The sequence below is a fragment of the Bos javanicus genome, chromosome 23 (assembly GCF_032452875.1).
Source record: "Bos javanicus breed banteng chromosome 23, ARS-OSU_banteng_1.0, whole genome shotgun sequence".
Taxonomy (NCBI): Eukaryota; Metazoa; Chordata; class Mammalia; order Artiodactyla; family Bovidae; genus Bos; species Bos javanicus.
Window position 1 is genome coordinate 28,429,737 of NC_083890.1, and position 27,641 is coordinate 28,457,377.

General features: G+C 48.3%; 2 protein-coding genes across 4 annotated transcripts; one reads left to right on the plus strand and one right to left on the minus strand.

The window, feature by feature from the left end:
* Window positions 1–116: 116 nt before the first annotated feature.
* On the minus strand, window positions 117–5,151 carry PRR3 (proline rich 3). 3 transcript variants are annotated; one of them, XM_061399248.1, is made up of 4 exons: window positions 5,049–5,151; window positions 4,283–4,345; window positions 1,683–1,973; window positions 117–1,404 (listed from the first exon to the last, which is right to left on the minus strand). In XM_061399248.1, the coding sequence occupies exons 1-4, from the start codon at window positions 5,149–5,151 to the stop codon at window positions 1,298–1,300; spliced, it is 564 nt and encodes a 187-aa protein (XP_061255232.1). In that variant the 3' UTR covers window positions 117–1,297. The 3 variants fall into 3 exon arrangements, with proteins under 3 accessions (XP_061255232.1, XP_061255231.1, XP_061255233.1); XM_061399247.1 differs by having other exon boundaries at window positions 5,031–5,151; XM_061399249.1 differs by lacking the exon at window positions 4,283–4,345.
* A 1,150-nt stretch (window positions 5,152–6,301) lies between these two features.
* GNL1 (G protein nucleolar 1 (putative)) lies at window positions 6,302–13,864 on the plus strand. The gene is made up of 12 exons (XM_061399209.1): window positions 6,302–6,385; window positions 6,804–6,969; window positions 7,325–7,461; window positions 7,627–7,778; window positions 7,895–7,966; window positions 8,918–9,125; window positions 9,284–9,379; window positions 9,776–9,970; window positions 12,329–12,507; window positions 12,585–12,747; window positions 12,987–13,127; window positions 13,512–13,864. The coding sequence occupies exons 1-12, from the start codon at window positions 6,313–6,315 to the stop codon at window positions 13,751–13,753; spliced, it is 1,824 nt and encodes a 607-aa protein (XP_061255193.1). The 5' UTR covers window positions 6,302–6,312; the 3' UTR covers window positions 13,754–13,864.
* The last annotated feature ends 13,777 nt before the right edge of the window (window positions 13,865–27,641 follow it).

Consider the following 27,641-nt stretch of genomic DNA (forward strand, 5'->3'; position numbering starts at 1 on the left):
TGCTGGTTTCTTCAGACCGGGAGAAACATCTGTCAACATTCTAAATGAAGCATACACTGACTCCCAGCCTCCTCTGCACTTCGAGATGGCTGCAACACAGGGATTAAAGAAAATGCTTGTTTCCACTGCATTTATTACTAATATAAAAAAATGTTAAAAAAAATTCATTCTCAGTTCTCCAACGGCTCTCATCCCTCCCTCTTGCCCACACAACTCCTGACCCATTTCCTCAGGGCCAGTTCAAAACTGAACCTGTTCACTGCCGTTTTCACAGAAAACAACCAGTGCCAGGGATGCAGGGGAAGAAGGCTGGAAGAGGGCGACAGTACTGTCCGAGTTCCACCCACTGGCCAGGTGGAGATTCACAGAATTCAAATGAAATGGCTGGTGGCCTCACAATGATGCAGTCTAACTAAAATGGGCTGGAGAGAGGAGAGGCCCATCTGAGCCTTTGGACGACATCGCTCGGGCCTGTGTCAATCCCGAGAAACCAACACGGGGAGGGTGAGACGACCAGGGAGGCGGTATTGTGAAGTTTCACAGTTCTACCTCGTTGGGAGGTGGGGAAAGTCTAGGGGGCACCAACGGCCCCACGCATTTTGGCGGAAAAACCTACGCTAGTGTTGGGAAGTCACGAAAATGCCAAGGACACTGAGAAAGGCTACGGGGGTTGGGGGCAGGGGAATGCAGAGTTTCACAAAGCACAGTGACCACAGACCACAGCGGTGGGGATCATGCTACTGACGCAGGAACTACCAGATCCAAGAGCGGGGAGCGTGGCCTCTCAGGGAGTGACTCTGCACCAGTCATCCGCACTTGACCCCAGGTCAGCCAACCGGGTGAGCGTCACAGGGCCGCTGACCACGCTGGGGCAGGGGTGTCACACGAAAAGGACTTAAAAACAAGCAGCGAGGAGGGAATGGTAGGAAACTGCTCCAGGGCTCTCAGGAATCCAGGGCGATACCCAGGGCTGGGTGGACAGATGCACAAGAAACAGCACCAAAGAGGTTTCCTGTTCCGCAGTCAGCTGGCGAGCGGGGAAGAGGAGCCAGGAGGCAGTTGAATGGAGCAATGATGGTCCTGGAGACGTCTCTGGAGGCTGGATCAGAAGAGTGCATGCCGCACACCAGTCATGGAACACAACTCTGGACCCCCAGTGGGAGGGGGCGGTGAGGGGGTGGGCGTCACTGACTGGGGGTGGCGCGAGCAACAGCCTCACGGTGGCCAGCACAGGGCTGTAGGGGAGAATGTGGCCGCCAGGCCGGGGACCCCTTCCAGTCTGGGTGGGGAGGCGGCCTCACAGCGGAGGCCCGTTGACGCCCGGGTGGTAGAAGGCACAGAGGTCCTCGTATCGACAGTGGCCCTTTTTGGCGAAGTGTCGGCAGACGGGGCGGTCAGATTTGTCTGTGAACAAGCGAAAATCGGGCAGTTTAAAATGTAAGAACGAACATATCTAACAAAAAGCAGAGATAGAGAAGGCGGTCAGACTTCCTGCTTGCTACCATTTCCAGGTATTATGGAATGACAGTCTTTCTTGTGGGAGAAAACACATTCAGGGCTATTCCTACTTCAAAAGGACAAAGGACAACCCAAAGCACAAGAGCCACGGGGATTCTAGGCATGAGGTCGCTCTGGGAGTGATGGGTATTAAATGTGTGCAGGCATAAAAAAATGGACCTCACCTTCCATAACCTGGGGTCCATCCTTGGGTGGGCAGGTATTCTTGATAAGAGACCAGCTTTTGAGCCTTCGAGGATTTCTCTGTTCTTTGTGAAAGCCTCCCCTGGAGGGACCCCCGTGGCCTGGTCCAGGAAAAGGAGGCTCGGCATTGACCCCCCACCAACCACGACCATATGGGCCAGACCTGGGGCCTAGGCCTCCCCGAATTGGGCCTCTGCCCCGGGGAGGAGGTGGGAGACTCAGCAGTGGTGGGATCATTGGTCCCCTTGATCCCGGAGGACCTCTGTGAAAAGCTGAAGAGACAGACAGAGACAGAGACAGAGAGAGACACGGGAAGATGATCAATGACCAGATTAATACAGATAATGAAACCCTGATTTTGTTTTAAAAACGTTTTATTGAAGTACAATATATACACCAGAAATACACAATTTTAAGTGCACAACTCAATTATTACCAAGGTAAACACACCTATGTTCCACTAAGACAGGCTAGAGAAGGGACAGAGCCTTATTAGCCCTTCAGAAGCCCCACCTTCTTGTGCCCCTCCTCGCCTACTATCCCACCCTCCTCCCCCAAACAGCTGTCTTGACTTCTAGCACCATAGGTTAGTTTTTGAACCCTGTGCAAAGGAAATCATACAGTCTGCATTCTTTTCTGTCTGCATCCTTTGGTTCAACAGTGTTTATGAGCTTCATCCAGGTTGCTCGTAGTAGGAGTTCCTTCACTTTCACTGCAGTGTAGTATTCTACCGCATGTACACACAACTGATTTAGCCATTCTACTGATGGTGGACATGCTACTAGATTCCACATTTTTGTTATCGTGTGGGGATATAACAAAAAAAATGCTGCTATGAACATTTTTATTTAAGTCTTCGGTACACACATGGATGTATTTCTGTTGAGTATATAAGTAGTAGAGGTATTATTGGATCCTTGAGTATATGTATGCTTATGTTTAAGAAATTCGGAACTTGGGTTGTTCCTATTCACACTCCCACCACCACCACAAACAAGCTGTTATTCCTTGACAACACTTGGTAAAGATCTTTTTCATTTTTACCATTCTGGTGGGTGTGAAAAGCGGTCTTTTGTTTTGAAATTGTGATTGTAACTAACATAAAACTTGCCACTTTAGTACTTAAGTGTATATCTCTGTAGTGTTAAGTAAATTCATGTTGTTGGAAAACACATCTCCAGAACTTTTCATCTTGCAGAACTGAAACTTAGTAGCTTCTAAACAACTCTTTCCCTCGCCTCCCCCCAGCTTCTGGCAACTACCATTCTACTTTCTGTTAGTATGAATTTAGTTACTTTATATACTTCAGATCAGTGGAACCATACAGCACTTTTTTGTGTGTCACTGGCTTAGCCTCAAGGTTCATCGGTGCTGTGGCCTGCTACAGGACTTTCTTCTTTTGAGGGGCAGAATCATATTCCACTACATGATTATACCACATTTTGTTTATCCATTCATCCATCAATGGGCATCTGGTGGCTTCCACATCCTGTCTACTGTGCATAGTGCTGCTATGAACATGGGTGTGTGACTCCCTCTTCAAGATCGTGCTTTGCATTGTTCTGGGTGAACACCCAGAAGTGGAATTGCTGGATCACATAGTAGTTCTATTTTAATTTTTGACGAATCTCCATACTGTTTTCCACTGTGGTTTCACCACTTTACAATCCCATCAACAGTACACAAAGGGTTTGGTTTCCAAGTTATATGCTTTTATCTTGCCCTTATTTGATGACTAATGATGCTGTGTTCTTGTTCATGTTTTTGGCCATTTAGATTTCAGTTTTTATTAGGTGGCTGTTCTAGTCTTTTGCCCACTTTTCTAACAGATTGTCAAAGAGTTTTTTTATATATTCAAGATTTTAACTCTTTATAAATTCAAGATTTTATTGGTTGTATTTGTTTCAAGTATCTTCTACTCTATGGCTTCCTATTAACTTCTTAATGGTGTGATTTGATTAATAGAAGTTCATATTTTCTAATGTAATTCACTTTATTTTTCCTTTATGCTTAGTGTGTTGCTTGTCTGTTTAAAAACTCTAATCTACTTTAAGACTATAAAATACATTTGTTTTCTAAAATTACTTCTTTACCCATGAATATCCAATTAACCTACCATGATTTGCTAAAAAGGCCATTATTTCAATTCCGTCTTCAAGAATGAAATAACCATATGTGTGTGGGCCTGTTACTGGACTCTTTATGCCATTCTGTTAATTTATATGTCTATTTTTGGGCCAATACCACACTGTCATAACTGCTACAGCTTTAAAATAAGTCTTGATATTCAGAGTAAGCCCTTCCCCTTAAAAAATTGTCTTTGCAATTTCTCACCCTGATCCTTTGCATTTCAATACAATAATGTAGAATGCTTATTTCTACAAAAACATTGTAGGGATTATAAGTGGGAATGTAATGGATCTATGGGTTAATTTTGGAAGAACTGTCGTTTTATAACATTGAGTTTTTCATTTAAGTACAGAATTCTTGATCTTTTTTTTTTAATCCCTTGTGGGTTTTAGTCCCTCCCTTGCTCCCTTTTCAGGACCCAATCAAAGGATCAGAGCCCCTTTCTTCTCACCTGACTTGGGGTCACCAGGCTTTCCATTGGCCATGGGGGGAGGGCCCAGAAGGCTGGGTGGTCCTAAGAGTAGACATGAAAATATGGTCATCAGAATGGACTAAAAAACTGGTGATCCTGTTCTTATATGCTTTCCTTCTATTACTCATTTCTTAACCAGTAAAGCCAGATATATTTTCAACAGTGTTATGGGTTCTGACGCCCATCTATTTCCAAACCATTTTCAGGATTTGCAACGTGGAGACTTAGCCCTGTCACGGCGTATAATGAGAAAACGATACCTACAAACTTTCTCTCTCCCTTACATTGTTGCTATCCAATAGATCCCAAGTGATTCCAGAGGTAAAACCAATCCCTCTCTTTAACTGGCCAATCAGATACTTCTCCCCTAACCCTACCCGCAAGGAGTTCACAGAAAGCTCTACTTCCACCTTCCCCATGCAAGTGTGGTCACAAACTGTCATCCCAGTCATCGCAATCTGCAACTTCTCTAGGGCCCCTCTCCCCCTGACGTTTTGCGGCTGCGCACATAAGTTCTTTATCTCCTCTCCCTTCTTTAGAAAGGTTTAGAGGCCAGTTTGAAGTTGAAGATTCAAGTAAAAGAACTCATTTAGTGTTCCATCCCACACAGGCTTCTCCCCAAGCCCCCGCCCCAGCGCGTGCGCCCTTCCTCCCGTTAGAGCCCTCTCCCCCGCATCTTTTCAGCTTCTAACCCTTCGCCTCGACAGGCTGACAGGCATGTGCGCACCCCTCCAGGGCTCCTCACCGATGGGGCTCCCATCCTCCTCGTCTCCAGTCTCATCCCGCTCTGGCAGTGGGGGCTGCTGCTGCAGCTGCTGCTGCTGATTCTGCTTCTTTCGTTTCGGCATCGTGGTTGCGGCAATGGCTGCAGCGGGATTTGGAGGGCAGTGAGGAAGGGGCACGCTGGGATTCTGTTTCCGCTTCCGGGGGGCGCGGTGGACACTGAGGCTGAGGCTCCCGCCATTTCACTTCCGGAAGGCTTCGGGGAATCTTTGTGCGGCTCTTCTCGCATCAGCCGCCTCCCGCAGTCTCTGCCAGGCAGGGCAGCAATCTCAAACCTTTCCGTTGCTGCGTTGCTATAAACGCTTTGAAAAAGTTGCTAGCTCCTCCCCCTCGCTGAAAAAAAAATAGACAACCGGCTGCTCCTCACAGTCTGCCATAGAGTCGACAGACTCTCAGGCCAGAAGGCCTGAGAAGAGAAGGCTGTCGCATCCTGAGATCGCCATATCCGGTCCCCGGTTTCTATGGTAACAGCTGCAGGCACAACTCGGTGCCCTATGACCTCCCTCCAAAAATCCTTGCCCCATCTGGGTTTCTCTCCTCGGCGGCGCTTGCATTTATGATCTGTAAGCCTGCTCCTTATCATCGTTCCCACAAGGAATCTGGGTCCCAGCAGGGCGCTGCCCAGGGCTCTCCAGACCGCCACCCGCCCTTCAAGACCTCTGACCCGGCCCCCAGTGTAGTTCAGTAACTCAGCTTCCTTCCCGGGACGCGCAGTCGCGCCTTTCCTCTAAGGCCCAGCTGGAGGATCGGTAAAGAAGCTTATGCGTGTCCACGCCCCTTTCTCCCCAGGTGGTAGGACCCGCCCTCCGCTCCACCGCCCCCTCCAGGTGAGTGGTAGCTTCTCCCCGGCGCGCAAGGTAATGATGACACGCGTCCCCCCTCCACTGAAGGCGAGTTGGTAGCGTCCGTGACGAAGTTAGCCCGATCCTCCCACGCGCGCCTCCTTCCTCGCCGCCGCAGCGCCCTCTCAGTGCCACTGGCTCTCACGTGCGGGTAGCCTACCCTGCATCATCCTCTCGCCTCGCTCTCACTGGGACGTGGCTGTATTTCCCCGTTGTCTTCCACCCGGGCCGCCCGGGCGCAGCGGCCGGGCCCGCCCGCTGACGTCACCTTCCAGCCCCGCCCCCTCCAGGGTCCCGGGCCCTTGCGGCGGGGGCTGCCCCGGGGGGAGTCAGTTGAGGCGGCGGGAGCTCGGCGGAGGGCGGGCCAGGTGACTGGTCCGGGCCATGCCGAGGAAGAAGCCTTTCAGCGTGAAGCAGAAGAAAAAGCAGTTGCAGGACAAGCGGGAGCGGAAGCGAGGTCAGTGCGGGAGCCGGAGGAGGGGGCGGGGCTCGGACTCCCGCACATCTGGAAGGAGGGGTGTGCCCGCCTCACCTCTGGGAGGCGTGGGAGGGGGTGGCGGCCGCGTGCCGATGCGCGTGGGCGACCGCGGAGGGGATTCCCTCACCCCAGCCCCCTACCTCTGGAAGGGGTGGGGAAGGATGGAGAGTTGGGGGAGGGGAATCCCTCCAGCTCCAACGGGGCGCCATCCCCGCAGATCCCTGGAGGAGGAGTGCCTCCCCCCACGCACATCCGGGAGGGTCCTGGGCAGAGTAGGTGGGAGGGCCGGGTCTCAAAAGAAGTGCGGTAGTGTGGGGAGGAGCCAGGCCGACCGGGGAGGGGGTCTTTTGGCCCCTGAGAACTGGCCAGCACTGGCGTCACCGGCTCCTCCCCGCAGGGCTTCAAGATGGGCTGCGATCCAGTTCCAACAGCCGCAGCGGGAGCCGAGAGCGGCGGGAGGAGCAAACCGACACCTCGGACGGGGAGTCTGTGACCCATCACATCCGCAGGCTCAACCAGCAACCTTCCCAAGGGCTGGGCCCGCGAGGCTATGACCCAAATCGGTGAGAGTGGGCGGGGGGCTCTGGCCCAGGTTTCCCCGCCTACCCGGAAGTCGGAGCGTTGGGGGAAAGCAGGCTGCTGCTGGTGGAGGCTTGAAACTGGAGATGGGGGAGGGCTGGGATACCACGGTTCTCCACGGGCCGCTAGGGCACAAGGGAAGCTTGTGGAGCGGGCCACAATCTTCCCTTCCGCAGAACCTGGAGAGCGTTTGGCTTTTTCTGGATGAAACTTAGGGAAGGCCCGTTGTTGCACGACAGAGATTTGGGGGAGGGCCGACTGAGAAGCGAGACTTGAAGTCTGGAGAAAAGAGTTTGTGGCCAAGGATTGCGATGGATGCTGTGGTCCCTTCCCTGTTAGATACCGGCTGCATTTTGAGCGAGACAGCCGGGAGGAAGTGGAGAGGAGAAAGAGAGCTGCCCGGGAGCAAGTGCTACAGCCCGTCAGTGCTGAGCTGCTGGAGCTGGACATCCGAGAGGTCTACCAGCCCGGCTCTGGTGAGTGAGAGCCCAGCGCCTGGATGCTTGGGACAGGCAGTGGGCTGGGGAAAGGAGTTTGGAAGAGTAAGAGCCGACTGGGAGGAAGAAGGGGTCTGGGAGACATGCACGCTTTAGTCTTGAAACTATCCTGAAACTTATTTGGACTTTTTCTTGATTATTCAGTCCTGGACTTTCCCCGACGTCCCCCTTGGAGCTATGAGATGTCTAAGGAGCAACTGATGAGCCAGGAGGAACGGAGCTTCCAGGAGTATCTTGGGAAGATTCATGGGGCTTACACCTCTGAGAAACTCAGCTACTTTGAGCACAATCTGGAGGTGAGACTAGAGTGGGGGCAGAAGTGGGGCATAGTCACCCATGGCCAAATTGGTTTGAGTCAGGCAGGAGAGTGACTCTGGGCTCAAGTTCTCTTTCACTGATTTTGTCTTTTCAGACATGGAGGCAGCTGTGGCGAGTGTTAGAGATGTCTGATATTGTTTTGCTGATTACTGATATCCGACATCCAGTGAGTCCTGGGATGAGGGTGGGCAAGGGGCAGGAGGGAGGGAGGTTCTGGTGGGGTAAAGGACAGAGGCAGTAGTTGGGAGACAGACAGGTAATCCCTTCCTTTCCAGTCTCCTCTACCCTGCTGAAGTCTGCAGTTGGGAACTCGGTTTTTATTCATCAGTGTCAGAGCCTGTCACTCCTCCTCTGGCCAACCACCCCGCCTGTTCTTTAACCCTTTGATGGAAAACTGTTCCTGTTTCCTAGCACACCAGGGCTAATAGGAAGTCTCAGTGTGGAGCTCCAAGGGAGTCTGTGAAGTGGGCTTCCCTGCCATATGAGTCTCTACAGAACTCAGCCTCACTTGGGATGCTAGGGTAGTGGTTAAGGCTCTAGACAAGCTGCTGGACGGCTCTCCTGTGATCTGACTGTGCTGCTTCACTGTTGTTCTCCAGGGGGAGAAAGGGAGGTCTGAAGTCTGTGTGGATATTTAGGTTGGAGATCATTAACGTGTACACATACCCCCTACGTAGTCGGAGACATACGTGTGCATTCACACACTCACTTAAACAGCTACGCATGCTCAGTGCAAACCTCATACGTGCATGCCGGCACATAAGCTTGTGTACACATGCAGACAGAAGTGTGTGTAAAACTAGATATTAATTTTTATCCCAGCCCTCATCCCTGTGAGTGATTCTAGCATTTATCCCCCGTTGCTAGGTCCGCTTCCTTGTTTTTAGCTATTTACCATCCCTGATTGGGCCCACAGGGAATGCCCAGAGACACACATACAGGTGATGCTCACCGCTGCTTTGTCTCCCTAGTTCAGTTTGGCTGATCTGTCCTTGTTGCCCCAGAATCTGCTACTACCAGGTTCTTCTCTCCAAGCTGTGCTTGGTGAGTAGGGCGCTGCAGGCAGAGAACTGTGGGTTGACCTTGCATCACTCCCTCCTCTTATATCCTGTTCCAGGTTGTGAATTTCCCACCAGCACTTTACGAGTACGTGACTGGAGAGCTTGGGCTGGCCCTGGTGCTTGTCCTGAACAAGGTGGATCTGGCCCCCCCAGCTCTCGTGGTTGCCTGGAAGCATTATTTCCATCAACACTATCCCCAACTCCACATTGTTCTTTTCACCTCTTTCCCTCGGGATCCCCGCACCCCACAGGACCCTAGCAGCGGTGAGTGGGCAGTGAGGAGGGCAGTGTGGGAGATGTGGCGGGGGAGGGGGGGCAGGGGACAAAAGGGAGGACCTGATCTGGGGTCTGAGGGTGGTGGGAGAGAGGGGGTACCTGAGCCCCATGGGGTGAGCTCATGTTTTTGCACCCTCTGATCTCAGTCTTGAAGAAGAGTCGGAGGCGGGGAAGAGGATGGACTCGGGCTCTGGGGCCAGAGCAGCTGCTGAGAGCCTGTGAAGCCATCACTGCTGGGAAAGGTATGTGCCCCTTCGAGGCGAGGCATGGGGGCCAGTGGGGGGGACCCAGGGCCCCAAATCATTTTGCATACCTTCCCTCTAGTATCGACTCAGGCAAGAGGCCACAGGGAAGGCCAAGAGAAGAAGCTGCCTGACTTGGTAGGACAAGAGAGGCAGCCGGGAGGCAGGAGCCCTTGTGGCTGACTGCCTTCAGTCTTGCTGATGCTTTTTAGAGACTCAGAAATGCACCCGATTCCAGGGTGGGGTCAAGTGAAGGCTGGGGATGTTGCTTTTATGCAGCTTGGCTCTGCGAGATCCAGAGGGAGCCACTTACCTCAACTGTGCAGAGCACTGTCTCCGCCATCATGGGCAGCGGCCCTGGGGAGAACTACCTCCTCTTTCTCCTTCCCTGCACAGTGGACCTGAGCAGCTGGCGGGAGAAGATTGCCCGGGATGTGGCCGGGGCCACCTGGGGTAACGGCTCTGGGGAGGAGGAGGAAGAGGAGGACGGGCCCGCCGTCCTGGTGGAGCAGCAGACTGACTCCGCGATGGAGCCGACAGGCCCCGCACGGGAGCGCTACAAGGACGGGGTGGCGACCATCGGCTGCGTGGGTAAGGAAGTAGCGGCTGCCTAGGAGGCACAGGGTTTCAGTATTTGGGAAATAGAGAAGGTGGTCAGGTCCCTTTAGGCTCCAGGGTCTCTGAGGCCAGAGGAGGCTGTCTGCGGTGGCAGAATGATCACAGGACACCTGAGTTAAGTTTGCCTTCTTAGCTTATTGATCTCGAGCAAGGGATCTACCAACTCTCAGTCTCAGTGACTTTGATTTGAAAAATGAGGACAGTGATGCTCAGTTAAAAGAATGGATGGGAAGAAGCAAGAGAAGAGTATAGAGAGAGCTTAACAAAGTCTAACAAATAGTGATAATAGTAATAACAATAAATGTTAAAATTGTGTGATGCCTGATGTGAAGTGGTCACTGCTATGTAACTTACATATTAAGTTTTTTAGTTGTAATAATTAGTCCATCATAAATCATAGCAAGAGCTTAGCAAGTATCAGGTTTCTTCTTGGTCTTAACTCTTTTAGTCTGTTGTAAAGAGAATCTTCTCTTAATTAAGAGCTTTGTCTCTGCTCTCAATGGGGGATAAAGGAATGTAAATGGTAGGGATGGGCAAGACAAAGCAGAGAGTGTGGTCAGAGGCAGTCCCAGTTTAGGGGAGAAATGAGACTTGCTCAGAACAGAGGCAGAGGTGGGGAGACAGGTCAGGATATATTCTGAAGGTAGAAAACACAAGATTGCTGAGGAGTTGCACTTGGGTTGCATAAGAGAAAGCAAAGAATAAAGAAGGACTTACAAAGTTTTATACTGAGCAGCGGGAACACTGAAGAGGAGCAGATTTGGAGGGATTGGGGAAGGGAATCAAATTAAGTTTGAGAGTCTTTTTAAATATCCCAGGTGGAGACGCTGACTAGGCAGTGGGCCAGGAGCTTAGAGGAGAGAACTGGAGATTTGAATTTGAATGAGATTTAATCTTGGGAAGCCAGTAGTGGACATAAATGGTGATTAAAGCCATGGGATGGGATGAGATATGGGAGAGGAGATAGATGGAGAAGAGACTAGGCTAGTATTTAGAGGCTGGGCAAAGCAGAATGAAATCAAGAGTGTTCCAACAGGCAAATGAAGAAAGTTTGGAGAGGAGAGGAGGGCTCAGTCGTGTTGACTGTCGCTGACAGGTCAAGAGCGGTAAGAACAGAGGCTTGCTCAGCAAGTTGGGCAACATGGAGATCAGCGATTTTGTGGGTGGAGAAGAGAAAGCCAGATTAGGGTGGCGGACGAGAGGATGGGGAATGACATGATAATGTTGTATGAGAAAGGAGCTAGACACAACAGCATCCATACTGTAGAATCCCATTTGTGAAAGGCTCCAAAGCTGTAGAATTGAACTCCACCAGCCATTCAGGATTCACAGGCCACAGAACTGAAAGGAAAGTGAAGAAGCAGAATTCCGTACCCCTTGGGATCAGGCTCCCATGAGCACAGGGAGAGGGTTATGATCAAGAAGGAACGGATGGGGCCTCTGAGGAAGTGAGTCACTCTGCTCAGGATGACGTGGGGGTTCATCAGGCATGTTTATGTTTTACATGTTTTGTGTGTGTGTTATAATTTATAGTCACAAAGAAGATGGTGTGAAGAAGTGGTGGCAAAAAATAGACAAGTCTTAAGGAGTTTTATTATAAAGGGGAGAGAAGAATGGAGTTGTCAAAGGAGAGTTGTCTCCCCAGCCCCTTTCGAGAGGAAATATAATCAAGAAGCCCATGGCTAGGGAGAGCTAACTGTACTGTTTCATTTTATATAAGGGACCTGAGACTCCCCGGAGTTTGGTACCTGTGGATATACCAGCTGTGCGTGAGTGTGTTGTAAAGAGAGCACAGTCAGCACCAGGGTGCATCTTTGCCTGGCCTCAGTCAGCTGCTGACCGGGCAGAGTTGCATTTTACGAGGCTGGAGTTTTGCCAGATGACTAAGAAGAAGGGGAGAGGCAGGGCCAGGGAGTTGAAGCTCCTTGAAAGGGACTGGCTGTCGCGCTGGACCGTGGAATCTAAGTTGAATAAGAAGGGAGGTGAGAGCATGAGCCCATGTTGGTCAGGGTCAGAGGCTCATTGGAATAGAGGATCCAGAATAAGTGAGCTGGAAAGGTGAGGTGTCGGGCAGAGAGAGAGGTGCTTGTAGGTGGGATTTGGAAGGTGTGAAGTGACAGGCCCAGGGTAAGACCACAGAGCGGGGTGGAGGAAACCTCTGGGAGATCCTGGCACTGGGAGGCCAGAGCCTGGTTTGTAACTTGTGACGTTGTACCGCTTCTGTCCTTCCTTTCTGCGCCTTAGTTTCCCATTCATCTATAGCTACAGCACCGTGTCCTACCTGTCACAGAGTAAGGATCTGTCAGTGTTAATTTTCCTTGTCTTCCTTAGGTTTCCCCAATGTGGGCAAGTCCTCGCTGATCAACGGGCTGGTAGGCCGGAAGGTTGTGAGTGTCTCCAGAACTCCGGGCCACACCCGATACTTTCAGACCTACTTTCTCACTCCCTCCGTGAAGCTCTGTGACTGTCCCGGCCTCATATTCCCCTCGCTTCTGCCCAGGCAGTTGCAGGTACGAGGGCAGAGGGCCAGCAGTGGGGAGAAGGCAGGAGATCGAGGCAGGTGCTGAGTGCTCTTACCTCCCCTCAGGTCCTGGCGGGGATCTACCCTATCGCCCAGATCCAGGAGCCGTACACCGCTGTGGGCTACCTGGCCTCCCGCATCCCCGTGCAGGCCCTGCTCCATCTGCGCCACCCAGAGGCCGAGGACCCCTCTGCAGAACACCCCTGGTGTGCCTGGGACATCTGTGAAGGTGGGCTCCACGTGCCTGGCTTTCCTTCCCTGGCCCTATCTCTTCTTCTGTCCTTCCTCAGAGGTCCTGCCATCCTGATGGGGCAGCTGGCTGGTCACCCATAGACCCTGTCTCAGGGCCAGCAAGATCTTGGGCCTGGAATATTCTGGGAGAAACTGGAAGGACTGTATTAGGGGTGTGGGATGATGGTGACTGGGCCCAGTTGATGGTCTTCCATCCCCATCCTTCTCTCCTTCCAGCCTGGGCAGAGAAACGTGGTTACAAGACAGCCAAGGCCGCCCGAAACGATGTGTACAGAGCGGCCAACAGCCTCCTGCGGCTGGCGCTGGATGGCCGCCTCAGCCTGTGTTTTCATCCCCCGGGCTACAATGAGCAGAAAGGTCAGTCAGCCGGTGATCCTCCCCAGCCCCTGCTGTAGGAGAGGCAGAAGGGTGTGGGCTTTGTGGCCACACTGTGTGAGGATTCGGATTCTGCCCCCATCGGCCAGCTCTGTGTGACTAAGTAGGTCTGAGATGACTTTCCAATCTACAAAACCAGGGTGCTTAGTTGCTCCTGGCAAGGAGGTGGTCAAGATGGGAGTTAATGTGTGCAAAGCTTCTGTTCTGTGCCCAGCACAGGAGAGGGTGAATGAATGAGCGCACAAATGAATGCCAGCAGCTATAAAATGGTTGTCATTCTTAGTCTTTGCCTCTTCCCCATCTTTGCCTGGCGTTAGTTTCTTGCTCAAAACTCTCCACCATTCTTTTTCTGTTTTGGTTCCCCAGGCACCTGGGAGTCCCATCCAGAGACCATGGAGCTGGTGGTTTTGCAGGGCAGGGTGGGGCCAGCGGGTGACGAGGAGGAGGAGGAAGAGGAAGAGCTGAGCAGCTCCTGTGAGGAGGAGGGAGAGGAGGACCGGGATGCGGATGAGGAGGGGGAAGGGGATGAGGACACCCCAACCTCGGCTCCAGGGTCCAGCCTGGCCGCCCGAAACCCTTACGCCCTGCTGGGCGAGGACGAGTGCTGAGTCCCTGCCCTACTCCATCTCCCCACCTCCCCAGTATCTTTGCTTTTGGACTGACCCGGGGGTCTCTCCCGTCTGCCGCCCCAGTTGTGAATAAAGATTGTCTGCTTTGTAGCCCCTTCCCTAGATGGACTGAGGTGAGAGCAGCTCTCAGGCTGACAGCTGTGGGAGGCTGGCTGCTCTTCTCCCTTCTCTTTTCGTGCATTCTCTTTGCAAAAGAAGAGTTCTCTTAGGAGTTAATTCAGTGGGTTCTGAGGCCCAAAACCACTCCCTCTGCTCATGCTCCCACTTGTACCTTAGGAACTGTGTCATCAACATGGTGAGGGGAGGTCATTTCAGGCTTTTGAGGCCTGGTCGAAGTCCAATCCCCTTTGGTCCCTCTGGTGTTGGAACAACCCCTATGCGCCCCCTGCTGTCAGTCCTGGGTTATACCAGGAACTTCTGGGAGAAGCAGCAGTAAGAGATGTCACAGCTGATGTCTCCAAGTGAGATTTTTTAACAGGATTTATTCAAATTCAACAAATATTTATTGAGGTCTAACTGTGTCTAGACTTACGCTAAGCACTGAGCATATAAAGCTGCACAAACAGGCCTGACCTAAATATACAGCCTGGCCATGATCAAGACCTCATTAATCAGGCACCCAACTTTTTGAATTAAGATGGGTGTATAACGTTCTCCAAATCCTTAGGGCTCATACGGTATAATTCTAGAACTTCCTGTTGGTGGAGATACTTAGCTAAGACTTGATGCTTGTGAAAATGTTAATTAAATGTGTATGAGTAGTCTTAATTACTGGCAAATAAGTGGGGTGCACATTTATGATCTGAGCAGAAGAGCCCTGTAAGTGCAGTATTAAGTCTCATTATAGAGCTTTAACACTAAGGGTCTGCTAGATTCAAACGGGAGGACACACACCCAGCCTCCTGAATCCCATTTACCCTGGTTTGGGATGGAGCCAAGGAGACCCAGTGCATGGTCTGGGCTGTCTTATGATATCAGGTGCAATTCAGCAGAGGTCAGCTCTTCTGTGAGTCAGGGCGCTTTAGGCCTTGCTGTACATCCCCCTTGATAAGCAAGCAGCTGGACTCCTAGATTTCATTCTTGGAGAAAAGGAAGAATGAGCTTTGGTTCATTGGCTGCCACAATGTTGTCTGGGTTGGTGGTAGCAAAAAGTGTTATTTGATAGGTTAGCCATCCGGGGTAGGGGTGAGGAGAAGAGGGCGTATGATTCCTGTCTCTAAAGCGTTCTGTTCCAGTTCTGGGTCTCAGGCTACTTTTCATTCCAGCAGAGACCCAGTCACCCCAGGAGCAAAAGGGGCTGAGGTGAACTGGCCCATATTTGGGTCATTTCTTCCAGCTCCCTCCTCCTCTGGTGCCAGTGAGGACATAAGCCCTGGAATTTGCATTCCAGCGCAAAGTTTAAATACAGCATGTGAATGTGTGCGAAAGTTGCCCACAATGTGCTGTAAAAGAGAAAAAGTTTCAGTGGAGAGAAAAACCCACCTGTCTCCCATCTTGCACTTTGTACCCTCAGGGCTAGGTCTGTTGACAGAAAAAGGGGGACCCTTACTGAGCATCTTGTGAAGGTTCGTAATGGTCAGGGAAGCTCAGGGGACTTCTCTACTGCTGGAGGTGAGATGGGGACATTGGAATTGTCTCAAAAAGTGGAGAAAAGTGAGAAAAATCAGAATTCTATTTAAGCCCTTGTCTCTGTGCCACTTCTCTTCACTTGTCTTTATCTTGTTCTATCTTATGAGTTTCACCAGGAGCATTTGGGAGGTCTGGGGGTGGAGGTGAAAGCTGAGACCTGATGCTGGAGGGGAAGCCAAGGAAGAGGGTTTTTATGCTGAAGACCTGGATGGAAGCAGTGCTAACATCCCCAAGAGGCTAGAGATGGCAAATGATTCTTCCCAATCAGTACTCACTCTGTAGGAAAGTGACACTGGGAAAAGAACTATCTTAGCAACAAACAGATTTGGGAGGAGAAGGGTAAATAATAACCCAACACCAGTGTCTGAGGTGGAAATTGACTAAAAGGGGACAAAGGAAACCAGGGGTCCAGTTCTGAAATACCCAGGACTCCTGTGCTCACACCCCTCCTGGGACATATCCACTATGGAGACACTTGACTGTGGAGGTCTCAGGCTCTAGGAGTTTGCACAGCTGGCCAGTCTCGTCTCTTGATGGCCAGAAACTAGTACTTCTTATTCATGCTGTAATTCCATCTAGATGTTGAGCAAGTTCTTCTGAGCTTTCCTTTTTCTAGACTGACTTCCAGTCATGGTTCTGGGACAAAGTAGCTGTGTGTGGTCCAGAGTAGATCATTGATACAATCAACAACATTGGTTGAAAACAATGTGTGTCAGGCATGCTGAGTTCTGGGACAAAAACACTGAGTACAGGCATAGACCGTATCCTCCAAGAACAGAACAGCCAGATACTAATGATACTACTCCATGTCACCATGTAAATTATAGAAGAATTGCTGTACGTGAGTATTGAATTGTAACTAAGTAAGGTGTCTAGAACTATAATCACCCCAAGAATCCATTCACCAATTGAACATTTGTCCATTTGTCAACAATTACTATTTGTCAGTCACTGCTAAGTGGTAAGTGATACAGAACTAGTCCTTTGTGGAACTCTCAATTTATTGGAATATGAAAACAATTTAATAATTACCCCAAAAGTGTGATAAGTGCTGTGAGAAGGGTGGTACAGGGTTCTGTGGGGTAGTGGTGGCTTCATGTAGAAGGGTCTTGTGATGTTGCTCAGAAAGAAGTGGAGGACAGAGCTGGAAGCTGTTGATTGTACAGCAAGTTATATAAGACTGGGGAAAAAAAAATCAGTGGTCTGTGGTAAAGAATTGCTGTGGGAACACCCAACAGGGGCCAGTCTTGGTGAGTCAGAAAAAGTCTAGAGGGACGGAGGTCCAAGCTGAGGCCTGAAAACTGAGCAGGAGTTAGCCAGGCATTGAGAGGGAAAGGGCATTACAGAGGGGAAAGCAAAGGATAGGAACAAGCACGCGACAGTTGGAAGACTAACTGGTTCAGCATGGCTGGGGCAGAGGGTGCAAGGGGGGAAAGGTGAAGCTGGAGAGGTAGGCTTGGGTTAGCTCTTCCTGGGCCTCATCAGCCGTGCTAAAGATGAAGGCTTTATCCAGAGCGGCACTGAAGAACTTCAAGCCTAAGACCAAGGAGGAGAGATTTGTGCCTTAATGTCAGTTTGGTTGCACTGTGGAGACTGGTTTGGAAAAGGGAGAGCGATCAGAGACTTTTGCAGAGATCCCAGAGAAAGACTGGAAACCAGAATTAAAGGGCTTGGGGGAAGAGAGGTGTGGCTGCAGACGGATTTGGGCATCAGTAGCATACAGGTGGGAAGAGGGTAGCTGAGATCCTTGAGAGCTGAGGAAGAATGTGGAGAATATAAAAGGGAGGGCAGGGGGGAGGGCAGGGAAAGAGGAACCAGTAGACAGGATAAAACCTTGGAAGTGTGGTGCACTGAAAGCCAAGGAAGGAAGAAGGAAGGGCACAGTGAATGCTGCTGAGGGTTAATGACAAGAAGGAAGAATGTCCACTGGGTTTAGTAAAAAGAAACCTTGCTGGTCTTGGTGGGAGCAGCTGCATTGGGCAGGTGGGATCAGAAGTGCCAGATGTCAGGGGATTGAGAATAATTTGGAGGAAAGAAGTGAAGGCAGTGGAGAAAAGGAGATACTTTTTAAAGAAGTTTGGTTGTGTTTGGAAGGAGAGAAAAATGGAGAGAGCAGAGTATATAAAATCGAGAAAAAAATTTGCTTTTAAGTTTTGAACGGTTTAACATACTGTTTAGAAGGGTTGAGTGGAGGAGGAAAGGCTGAAAATGCAGGAAAGTGGGGATTAGTGATGGAACAAGCCCTGGAGAGCGGGCGGGGGCGGCACTGACAGTCCCGGCGCAGGGATTACCCTCCCACGGGAGCCTGGTGGCTTCTGTCCTAATCGGAGGAGACAGCGCTGACATTCAGCCGGTTTGCACTGGTACTGTTCAACCAGTTGTTAAAACACTTCTGTACCAGTTAGTAAGTAGTATAAGAGTAACTGCAATAAGCAGTAAAAATGATTAATAAAATACATTATAATATGAACTCATCAGTTCAAGTATAAGAGACCGCGACAGCCATTGGCAAAATGGGCTTCCCGCTGTACCTGAGACGCTTTGCAGCGCCATCTGCCGGTGGGGTAGCGTCACTGCAGGCTAAGCGGCTGCTTTGAGCCTTATTAAACTCTTTAAAATTGCCTGTTCAAATTATCTTTGAATTATGGAGTTGCTATTGCTTCTAAATAGTTTAGCTTCTGCTTTGATTTTCTTGCTAGTACATTGTCATTCTTGCATCAGTAGTAAATAGCAGTGTTTTAATATTTACAAATTTAAGAGTTTTTAATAAACTATTAAAGCCAAACTTGAATAAAGAGATAAAGTTTGAATGTCTCTTAATGTGCCTTCAGAAATATCATAAATGGGAATGCTTTGGTTCCACGGGAGAACAAAGAAGAAATATTCATGAGCTGCTGCTCATGATGTCTTCTGTTACTATGTTAAAAAAAAAAAAGATCAAAATTCTTTCCTTTAAAAAAAAAATTCAAAATTCTTTCCAATGTTTTGTTTTGAAAATTGTCTAACACACAAACGGAAAAAAAGGACAATAAACACCCAAACACTCATACAAGGATTTGACAAATCCTAACATTTTGCCACTAGTCTCTATCTTGTTTATCCATCTGTCTACTTATCTTTTATTTTTTTGTTCCCTAAACTGGTTGGAAGCAAGTTGCAGAAATGCTCATTCATCCCTAAGTCATCAGTATATGTCTTGCACAACCACACTAGACTTACCATGTCTAATGAGTTCAGTTCAGTTCAGTCGCTCAGTCGTGTCCGACTCTTTGAGACCCCATAAATCGCAGCACGCCAGGCCTCCCTGTCCATCACCAACTCCTGGAGTTCATTCAGACTCACGTCCATCAAGTCAGTGAATTCCTAATCTAATATCATATTCAAGCTTTCCCAATTTAAATGTCTTTTACAGCATTAAAGAAACAAACCAGGAATCAAGTTCCACACATTGTTCTTTGTTGTGATTATGTCCTCTTCTTTCCCTTTTTCTTTCTTTTTTTTGACCGCACCACACAGCATGTGGGATCTTAGTTCCCTGACCAGGGATCGAACCCTCAACTCCTGCATCCCTGCATTGGGAGAGAGAAGCTTTAACCACTGGACTGCCAGGAGGTCCCTCCCCTTTTCTTTTTAATCCAGAACAGTCCAGTCTTCATAAAATTGACTCTTTGAAGAGACTAGGCCAGTCTCTTCTATAGAATATACTACATTCTGGATTTGTCTTATTGTTTCCGTGTTGTCATTTAACTATTCCTCTAGCTCATATTTTTTAATTAAAAAATTTAGATTCTAGTTACCCAATTTGGGGACTAATTCTTCAAAAGTGCTGCATTTGTCACATTGTTTCACATTGGAATGCACATAATACCAGGTCATCCCATAGCTAGTGATGTTAAGTGTAATAACTGTCCTATGAAAGTAAAGTGTTCCCCTTTGCAGTTAGCAAGTTATATGCATGGTTCTTTGACACTGTGATTTTTTTTTTTTTTTGGCTGCATCTTGCAGCCTGTGGGATCTTAGTTCCCTGAGCAGGGATCGAACCCAGTCCCCTGGCAGTGAGAGCCTGGAGTTCTAACCAATAGGCTGCTGGGAAGTTCCTGACACTGTAAATATTCTAAAAAACTTTCACCCAATAATTGGCATCCACAGTGACCCTCGCCTGAATGAGTTATTTCATCAAGGGTTACAAAATGGTGCTTTTCTACTTCTCCCACTACTCTGTTTATAAGGAGATATTTATCTAGAGGGGAGCTTTCCCTCATCAACTGGAAAGTTAGTCTTTTTTTAAAAAAACCTATAGGTTCCCGGGTTTTATCCATTTAGTCTTTTCCAATCACAGCCATTATTCCTTTTGTTCTCAAACAGTACCAAATGTGTACAGTAGGAGCCCTTTTAAGCTGACTCCTGTGTCCTTTTGACATGCTCCAAAGTTGTCTGTGACTACTTTCTTGCTTCTGGCATGACGATGTCCCAGGCTCAGTTTTTACTTTCCCAAGCTCCAAACATGGAATTAGCCATTTCTCCAGGGAGTACTGGTTCTTTTCATGAAAAATGGTGTATAGAAACCACTATTTAGATGCTGGGAGAGCTCATTGCTGCAGGGGTATCACTGCTTTAAGACACTTTTAATGTTAAGAAAAATCATGAATTTATATTGATACTTCCAATTCAAATTTTATATTGTAATTTAACTTTTTTGATGTTGTATTTTATGTCTTTCATCAGGATAATTTAAAATTTTAATAAGCTTGACATTCATTTGCTTTATCCTAAAATATTCATAAAATAGTTTCAAAATTAGTGTTTAATACTACAGACAATAAAATAACTAAGTGAAATTTAATATTTTTATTTGCTGTTCTTTTAGTCTTTAGAATATTTACCATGAAGGATGTACAGTGTACTGTATTCAAATGTCACCTGAGGGACTTCTCTGGCAGTCCAGTGGCTAAGACTCCATGCTTCCAAAGCAGGGGGTACCATTTAGATCCCACATGCAGACAGGGTCTGCAGTCCAGGTCTTCCCCCACCTCCCCCACCACTCCCTTGCTTTTCTTGCTAGACTGCCAAAGCACCCGTTCCCTTACTCCACCGTGGTCTAGGTTTCCATGCCAAGGTCACTGTTCCTCACCTCTTACCTCTATCCCCCGTTATATGGAAAGTCCAGGCAGCCTCAAACTCACCAGCCTATAGCCTCTCCTGCCTTCCTTGGGCGGTCCTGCTCCAAAATGGGCCTGTGAGGAGTTGCAGGACAGTCTGTGCCAGCCGGTCCCTGGGAGCCCAATACTTGTCTGTACCCTCTGCATTCACTGCCCCGCAGCACAGTTCAGGGCTTTTTGAGCTACAATCCCTGCTAGGTGTCCTTCTCCACTTTTGGGCAGTGTGGCGGGTGTGGGGCATGCCAAGGCCTGGAGGCCTGGGGCCTGAGATCCCTGGAGGGTGGGGTGGGGGATGGTCACTTATTCCCAAGAAGAGGTGGGGAGACCCGGCTTTATGAGGGGCACTGGATGGAAACCCAGAAGCTCAGTTGTAGTCCAGGCACTGTCTCCCTTGGGACCAGTTAATAGGTAAGCTGTAGTTAGTAGGGCAAAGAAAAATGAATTTCATTTTTTTCTCTGTGTAACTATTTTCAAAGGCTTCGTTGTCTGGGCACAGAGCGGTCTGTCCCACACCTTGTTCTTCCAGGGAAATAAAGTATCAGGTCGAGCTCTCCCCCAGAGCAGCCAGAACTTACTGAGGACAGAGCTGCTGATCCTTGGATGCTCGGATACAGAATAAAACTGTGCCTCTGAGGCTCCAACTGGGCCCTGGTGTTCCTGTGCTTGTGGTGCCCATAGCCTGGTCACCCTCGGTGGGGTCGGGGGAGGTTTCTCATCTCTTCCAGGAGCCCAACCCTTCAGTCCCAAGTTTCCCCATTCTTCATGTCTAGTCTCACTTGTCCCCATAGATGTTTTTTGGACATTCAAAGGACTCATTCCAAGTGCCCCAGCCAGTCAGACCCCTATTTGAGAAGCTAGGAGGTACAGGAAGAGTGGAAGGGGGCTCCCATGGGTGAACTAAACATTTTTTGTCTTCGAACTGATCTTTGAGAAATTTAAATTTAGCTTATGCAGTCTATCTTGACAACAATGGTCAAGAGTATTTATTTTTGTTGCTGGGGACAATCCCCAGCTCTGAGCTCATGCTATCCCCTCAAACCTCACCTCCACCCAGGCCTGCCCCAAGTGACACCCTCATGTTCAGGTAAAAGGGGAAAGTGGCCTGCATTGGATAGAAACAGCAGAATCCCAGTCCTTTTGAGGTTGCTATTTTGAAAGGCTGGGAAATAGGAAACAGAATGGCCAGGACGTGTGGCCAGAGCCCCGCTCCACCCACACCACCCCCCACCCCTGCCCCATCTGTCTCCCCTGTCACAGCGCTGACTCTCCCAGGGAAGCTGGGTGTGGACCCTCAAAGCGTAGAGTGTTTCTCCAGCCTGCTGAATGCAGATCCTGTCCTTACAGCACCCAGCTGGCCCAGTCCCGCCCCAAGCCATGGAGGGAGGGTAGACTGGGTAGCCTGGCATGGAAGGCTCCACCCAGTGATTGCAACCAACATGGTCCAGGCCCTTCCAGGCTGGGCTTACCTGGTCCCTGAGCACCTTGGCTCTACCTACCCACCTTCATTGTCAATCTGGTCTGGCTGAGTTGCAGGGCTTCCAGGATTGGCTAGCCCAGATTTGGAGCCATAAGAATGTCCCGGAGCCCAAGGTCAGGCTTGCTCATGCTGCAGTCTCCTCCACTGGAGAGAGAAGGAGAATACTGTTCCCTGAGCCCCTGGGATACTGGATGGCCAGGGTCTCACCTGCTCTTCTTCTACTGCTAGCCCCTGAAACCAAGTAGACAGCTTTAAAACATCTGGGGTTTTGGTTTGTGGTGGCTGCAGTTTTTCACTGTGACTTGATAAACCCAGAGGTTTTTTCTTTGTTCAGAGCCAAGTAAGGCTGCAGTGGGGAGATTTTATGACAGCAGCCCTTTCCGTCCCAGCCCAGTCCCCTCGTGTGCTGTGCTCAGTTGTTCAGTCGTGTCCAACTCTGAGACCCATGGACTGTAGCCCCCCAGGCTCCTCTGTCTGTGGGGATTCTCCAGGCAAGAATACTGGAGTGGGTTGCCATGTCCTCCTCCAGGGGATCTTCCCAATCTAGGGATCGAACCTAGGTCTCCTGCATTGCAGGCGGATTCTTTACTGTCTGAGCCACCAGGGAAGGCTCTTCCCTCCCTTAGTCCCAGCAAGTCAGCCAAGAGCAAGGTGGGTGCCCTCCAGAGGAGGCTGGACCAAAAGTTTCCCCACATCGGCAGTACCCATGCTGGTCCTAAACTTGGTATCATGGATCTGGGGGTCTGAAGTAAGAAAGGGGAAAGCTGAGGTCCCAGAGCCAAGGAGAGAAGGAGTCTCATGATGACATTCCAACTGGTCTTGGCCCTCAGCACTTGGGGATTTGAGGGGGGAAAACCCGAGTTGGGGTAAAAATTTTATTTTTCTGGAGATTGAGACCCTCTACCTGGCTAGGCTGGGGTTTCACATATATAGGCACTGACTTGGCTTCACCGGGGGCCCTTCCATCATCCACCTCTTGTTCTAGCCATTGCTAGTCTCATTACAGGAGAAGGAACTGCAAGTGAAAGGGTTAGGCATCTACCAGGTCACAGCGCCAGTGCCTGAGTGGACATGAGTTTGAGCAAACTCTGGAAGGTAGTGAAGGACAGGGAAGCCTGGTGTGCTGTAGCCCAGGGAGTCGCTCAGACACAAGTGAGCAACTAAACAACAACAGGAACATATATGTAATCTTCATTTAGTAATTCTATTAAATCTATCTCCCAGTCAAGATTTATAACCTCAGTCAATGCCCAGGAAGTTCCAATACCCCTTCCCCATTGAAACCTCGCTGTCAAAACATGGTTCCAGGATTCCCCTGGTGGCCCAGTGGCAAGAATCCGCCTTGCAATGCAAGGGACAACAGTTCAATCCCTGGTCCAGGAGGATCCCATAGTCCACAGAGTAGTTAAGCCTGGGCACTGCAACTGCTGAGTCCACAAGCTGTCACTAGTGAAGCTCATGTGCCTAGATCCAGTGCTCCAAAACAAGAGAGGCCGCTGCAATGAGGAGCCTGTACACTGAAACGAAGAGCAGCCCTCACTTGCCACAATAGAAAAAGCCTGCATGCAGCAGCTAGAGGAAGTCCATGTGCAGCAATGAAGATCCACCACAGCCAAAAATAATCTTTTTTTTTCTAAGATTTAATTAATTTATTTAATAATAAAATAAATAAATCTTAAAAAAAAAAAAAAAAGAATCTGCCTGCCAATGCAGGGGACATGGGTTTCATCCCTGATCTGGGAAGATTCCACATTTGGGGCAGGAAGGGGGGCAACTAAGCTCATGTGCCACAACTACCGAGCTCATGCCCTAGAGCCCATGTCCTGCAACAAGAGAAAGCCACCGAAATCAGAAGCCTGTGCACCACTGCTAGACAGTAGCTCCACTAGAGAAAGCCTGTGTGCAGGAATGAAGACCCAGCACAGCTGAAAATAAATAAATAAATGAATATTTTAAAAAGTTAAAAAGAGACATGGTTCCATCTTCTGCGGTAATCTCTTTGCTTTTCTCTATGCTTTCCCATTGGTTTGCACTCTCTGTAAAATAAGGATCTGCAGGAGATGTCTTCCCTAGAGCTGAAAAATCTCACTGTGCATCTCAAGTAGGTCCTTGGAGCTTCCTCCCTCTGGCTTTGCTGGGTGGGCTTCCCTTCTATCCTTTCTCTCTCCAGCTGGCAAAAACAAATCAGTGAACAATGTGTAGAACAACCCTTCTAGGAAATGGTGGTGCTAAGGGGTATAGAAAGTGTATGTGGGGGGAATCCACTCAAGTAGATGAATTTTGAAGCAATTTGTTACATTAACTCCAGTACTGGAGCCACGAGGGGCACTAGAGTGTACCAACCTACTCAGGTCAGAAGGTTAGAGTCTCCTCATGGTTCCTTTGACATTGCAGCAGCCTTAGGGCCCTTGCTTGCACTGGGAATGGTTGGGAGGAAGTGGAGGAGAGATCATATTTTACTACCAGCAAAGCACTATGCATTCTTTATCTCTTTCCTCCACAATACTGAATTTCTTTATAGTCTGATAAAAAATTTAAAGGTTAACTTCTCACTCATGTCATCTATTTTTCTTTTGTTCTATACATTTCAGTATAGGGCATAAGAGAATCTTTTGTGGATCTTTCTGTATGTTGTCCTCTCAACTTATTGCTGGGTTGTTCAGTAACTCAGATAATCTAAACCTATAAATTATGAGTTATAAATTCTATTTTAGAGCAGTTTTCCACAGTAAGAAGACTATTCATGGAGTTGGTGGAACCTGCCAATTTAAGACTTTCAGCACCCTGGACAGATCTATATGTCTATGGACTCTATGCAGTGTATATGGAGCTGGAGTTCTCTCTCAATTGGACACAATGGCATACCAGAGAGGAAAGTTTAAGGAAAACCTTAATGGTCATGAAATTGTTATTTTAAACACAGCCATTAATCACAATCTCAAATTCTGAATCTCTCCCACTTTTAACATGGCATTAACCATGATGTCACTGTAACAGAAAAGCCTGTTTGTGCAGAAGAGCAAGTGAATCACAGGGGCAGTAAATCATTTGAGTTTCTTTCTTCTGCCAGGCAGCCCATCTACAATGAGCCTACAGTAACAGCATTTAGACGAAAGTAAGCACTTTAAGAAGGACAACTGTACCCTGTAAAAAACCCTAGAGAGGCTGAGGGAAATGAAGGCAGAAAAATCCATTACCTTTGAAAGTAGAGGTCACTGCTAACTCTTGAGAATTGATAAGAAGGTTGGAAAGACCAAAGGTCCAGAAGCACATATAATTAAGGAATGGGGAGTGGGGAATACCAAGGAGACTGGTCCAGCAGGAACATATTCTTAAGGTAGGAGGTGGACTGGATTGGTAGGGTGTGAGGAGCCCAGGGGCTTTCCAAATGGTACTAATGGTAAAGAACCTGCCTGCCAATGCAGGAGACTTAAGAGATGTGTGTTCAATTTCTGGATCAGAAAGATCTCCTAAAGGAGGGCATGGCAACCCACTCCAGTGTTCTTGCTTGGAGAATCCCATGGACAGAGGAGCCTGGCGAGCTACAGTCCATGGAGTCGCAGAGTTGGACATACTGAAGTGACTTAGCATGCATGCCCAGGAATTTACGCTATCTGGACAATGGTTACAAATCTTTAAGTAGGTCTAAGGTATGAAAAAGTGTATAATTATGGGTGTAGTGGCAAGAGAAAAACAAACATGTTTTCAGTTCAACTTGTGCGAGCTACGTTTGATATTGAGATTTGATAACCAGATTTGAAGTGAATGCAGATAAAAATCCTTATTTCCCGTCTCCAGCGATGTAAGTAAACTAACAAGCGGTAGAACAAGGACTAAAGGAGCAGACCACTCCTTGGACTGCAGAACAAGGGCGGTTTCAGGGACAGAGAAGTAGGCAGACAGGGAAACTCTGAGACTGGGAAAGATCAAGTGTAGCTGGGCGTAGAGAACCTGAGTTCCAGATGTAGTTACTGTTTTTTAAAAATAATTAATTTTTGACTGTGCTGGGTCTTTGCTGTTGTGCTCGAGCTTTCTCTAGCTGCAGTGAGCAGGGGCTGCTCTTCATTGCAGTGCATGGGCTTCTCACTGTGGTGGCCTCTCGCTGTGGTTGCACAGCATGGGCTCTAGGTGCATGGGCTTCAGTAGTTGTGGCTCAAGGGCTTAGTTGCACTGCAGCATGTGGGGTCTTCTTGGACCAGGGATCAAACCCGTGTCCCCTGCAATGGCAGGCAGATTCTTTACCACTGAACCACCAGGGAAGTCCTATAGTTATTATTTTTAAGTTATACACAGTAGAAATGGGATTTCAGTCAGTCATCAGTCAGATAATCAGTTTAACTACCACAGTCTAGTATTACGTAAAATCAAAAGATTTTGGGACGGCTGTGTAAGGATATATGTGTAAGAATATATGTACAGAGCTTTCACTGTAGTGATAAATAAAGGAAACCTCCTAAATATTTATTGATAGGGTAGTAGTTGCAAACATAATACGATAAAAGTGTTAGTTGCTCAGTTAGGTTCAACTCTTTGTGACTCCATGGATTGCAGCCTGCTGGGCTCTTCTGTCCATGGAATTCTCCAGGCAAGAATACTGGAGTGGGTTGCTATTCCTTTCTCCAGGGAATCTTCCCAACCCAGGGATTGAACCCGCAGCTCCTGCATTGCAGGTGGACTCGTCACTATCTGAGCCACTAGGGAAGCTATAATACTACGGAATAGTATTAAAAATGACGTATTAAAGTTTACTTTGTGACACCAGCACAATGGCCAATTTGAAATGTAAGTCAAACTTATAATGAGATACCACTGGCAGGATGATATTGTACATGTAAAACAGCAAAGAGCAGGGCACTTTGAATAGAATGATTTCATTTTCAAAAAGCTACAGCAATGGGAATTCCCTGCCAGTCCAGTTACGACTCAGTGCTTTCATTGCCGAGGGCCCTTTGATTCCTGATTGGGTAACTAAGATCTCACAATCAGTGAGGCATGGCAACAAAACAAATCAAATAAACAACCCCCCCCAAACAAAACCAATAAAACAAAACACAAACTACAAAACTACCACAAGCAAGACAATTAAAGTTATCAATATCTGAAAGAAGGAAGATTAACTATCTCCATATGCAGATGATATGATCTCATGCATAGGAATCCAAAGGAATACACTAAAAAATCATTGGAACTAAAAACAAGTTCAGCAAATTGTCAGGATGCAAGATCAACATACAAAAATCTATTGTATTTCTATATAGTATCAATGAATAAACCAAAAATGTATTAAGAAGACAATTCATAATACCACCACCAAGAATAAAATAAGAGTAGAATTGAGAGTCTAAAAATAACTCATATTTATGATCAATTGATTTTTCAAAGAAGATATTAAGACAATTAAGTGGGGGTAAAACAGGGGTCTTTTCATCAAATGGTGCTGGAACCACTGGCTATCCACATGCAAATGAATGATGCTGGATCCCTATTCCACACTACATACAAAAATTAACTCACAATGGATCAAACTGCTGACTCAGTTGATGACCAGAAGTTTTATGACCACTAGACTTTGGGAAGGGCATTACCCAGGGTGAGCTTTCGT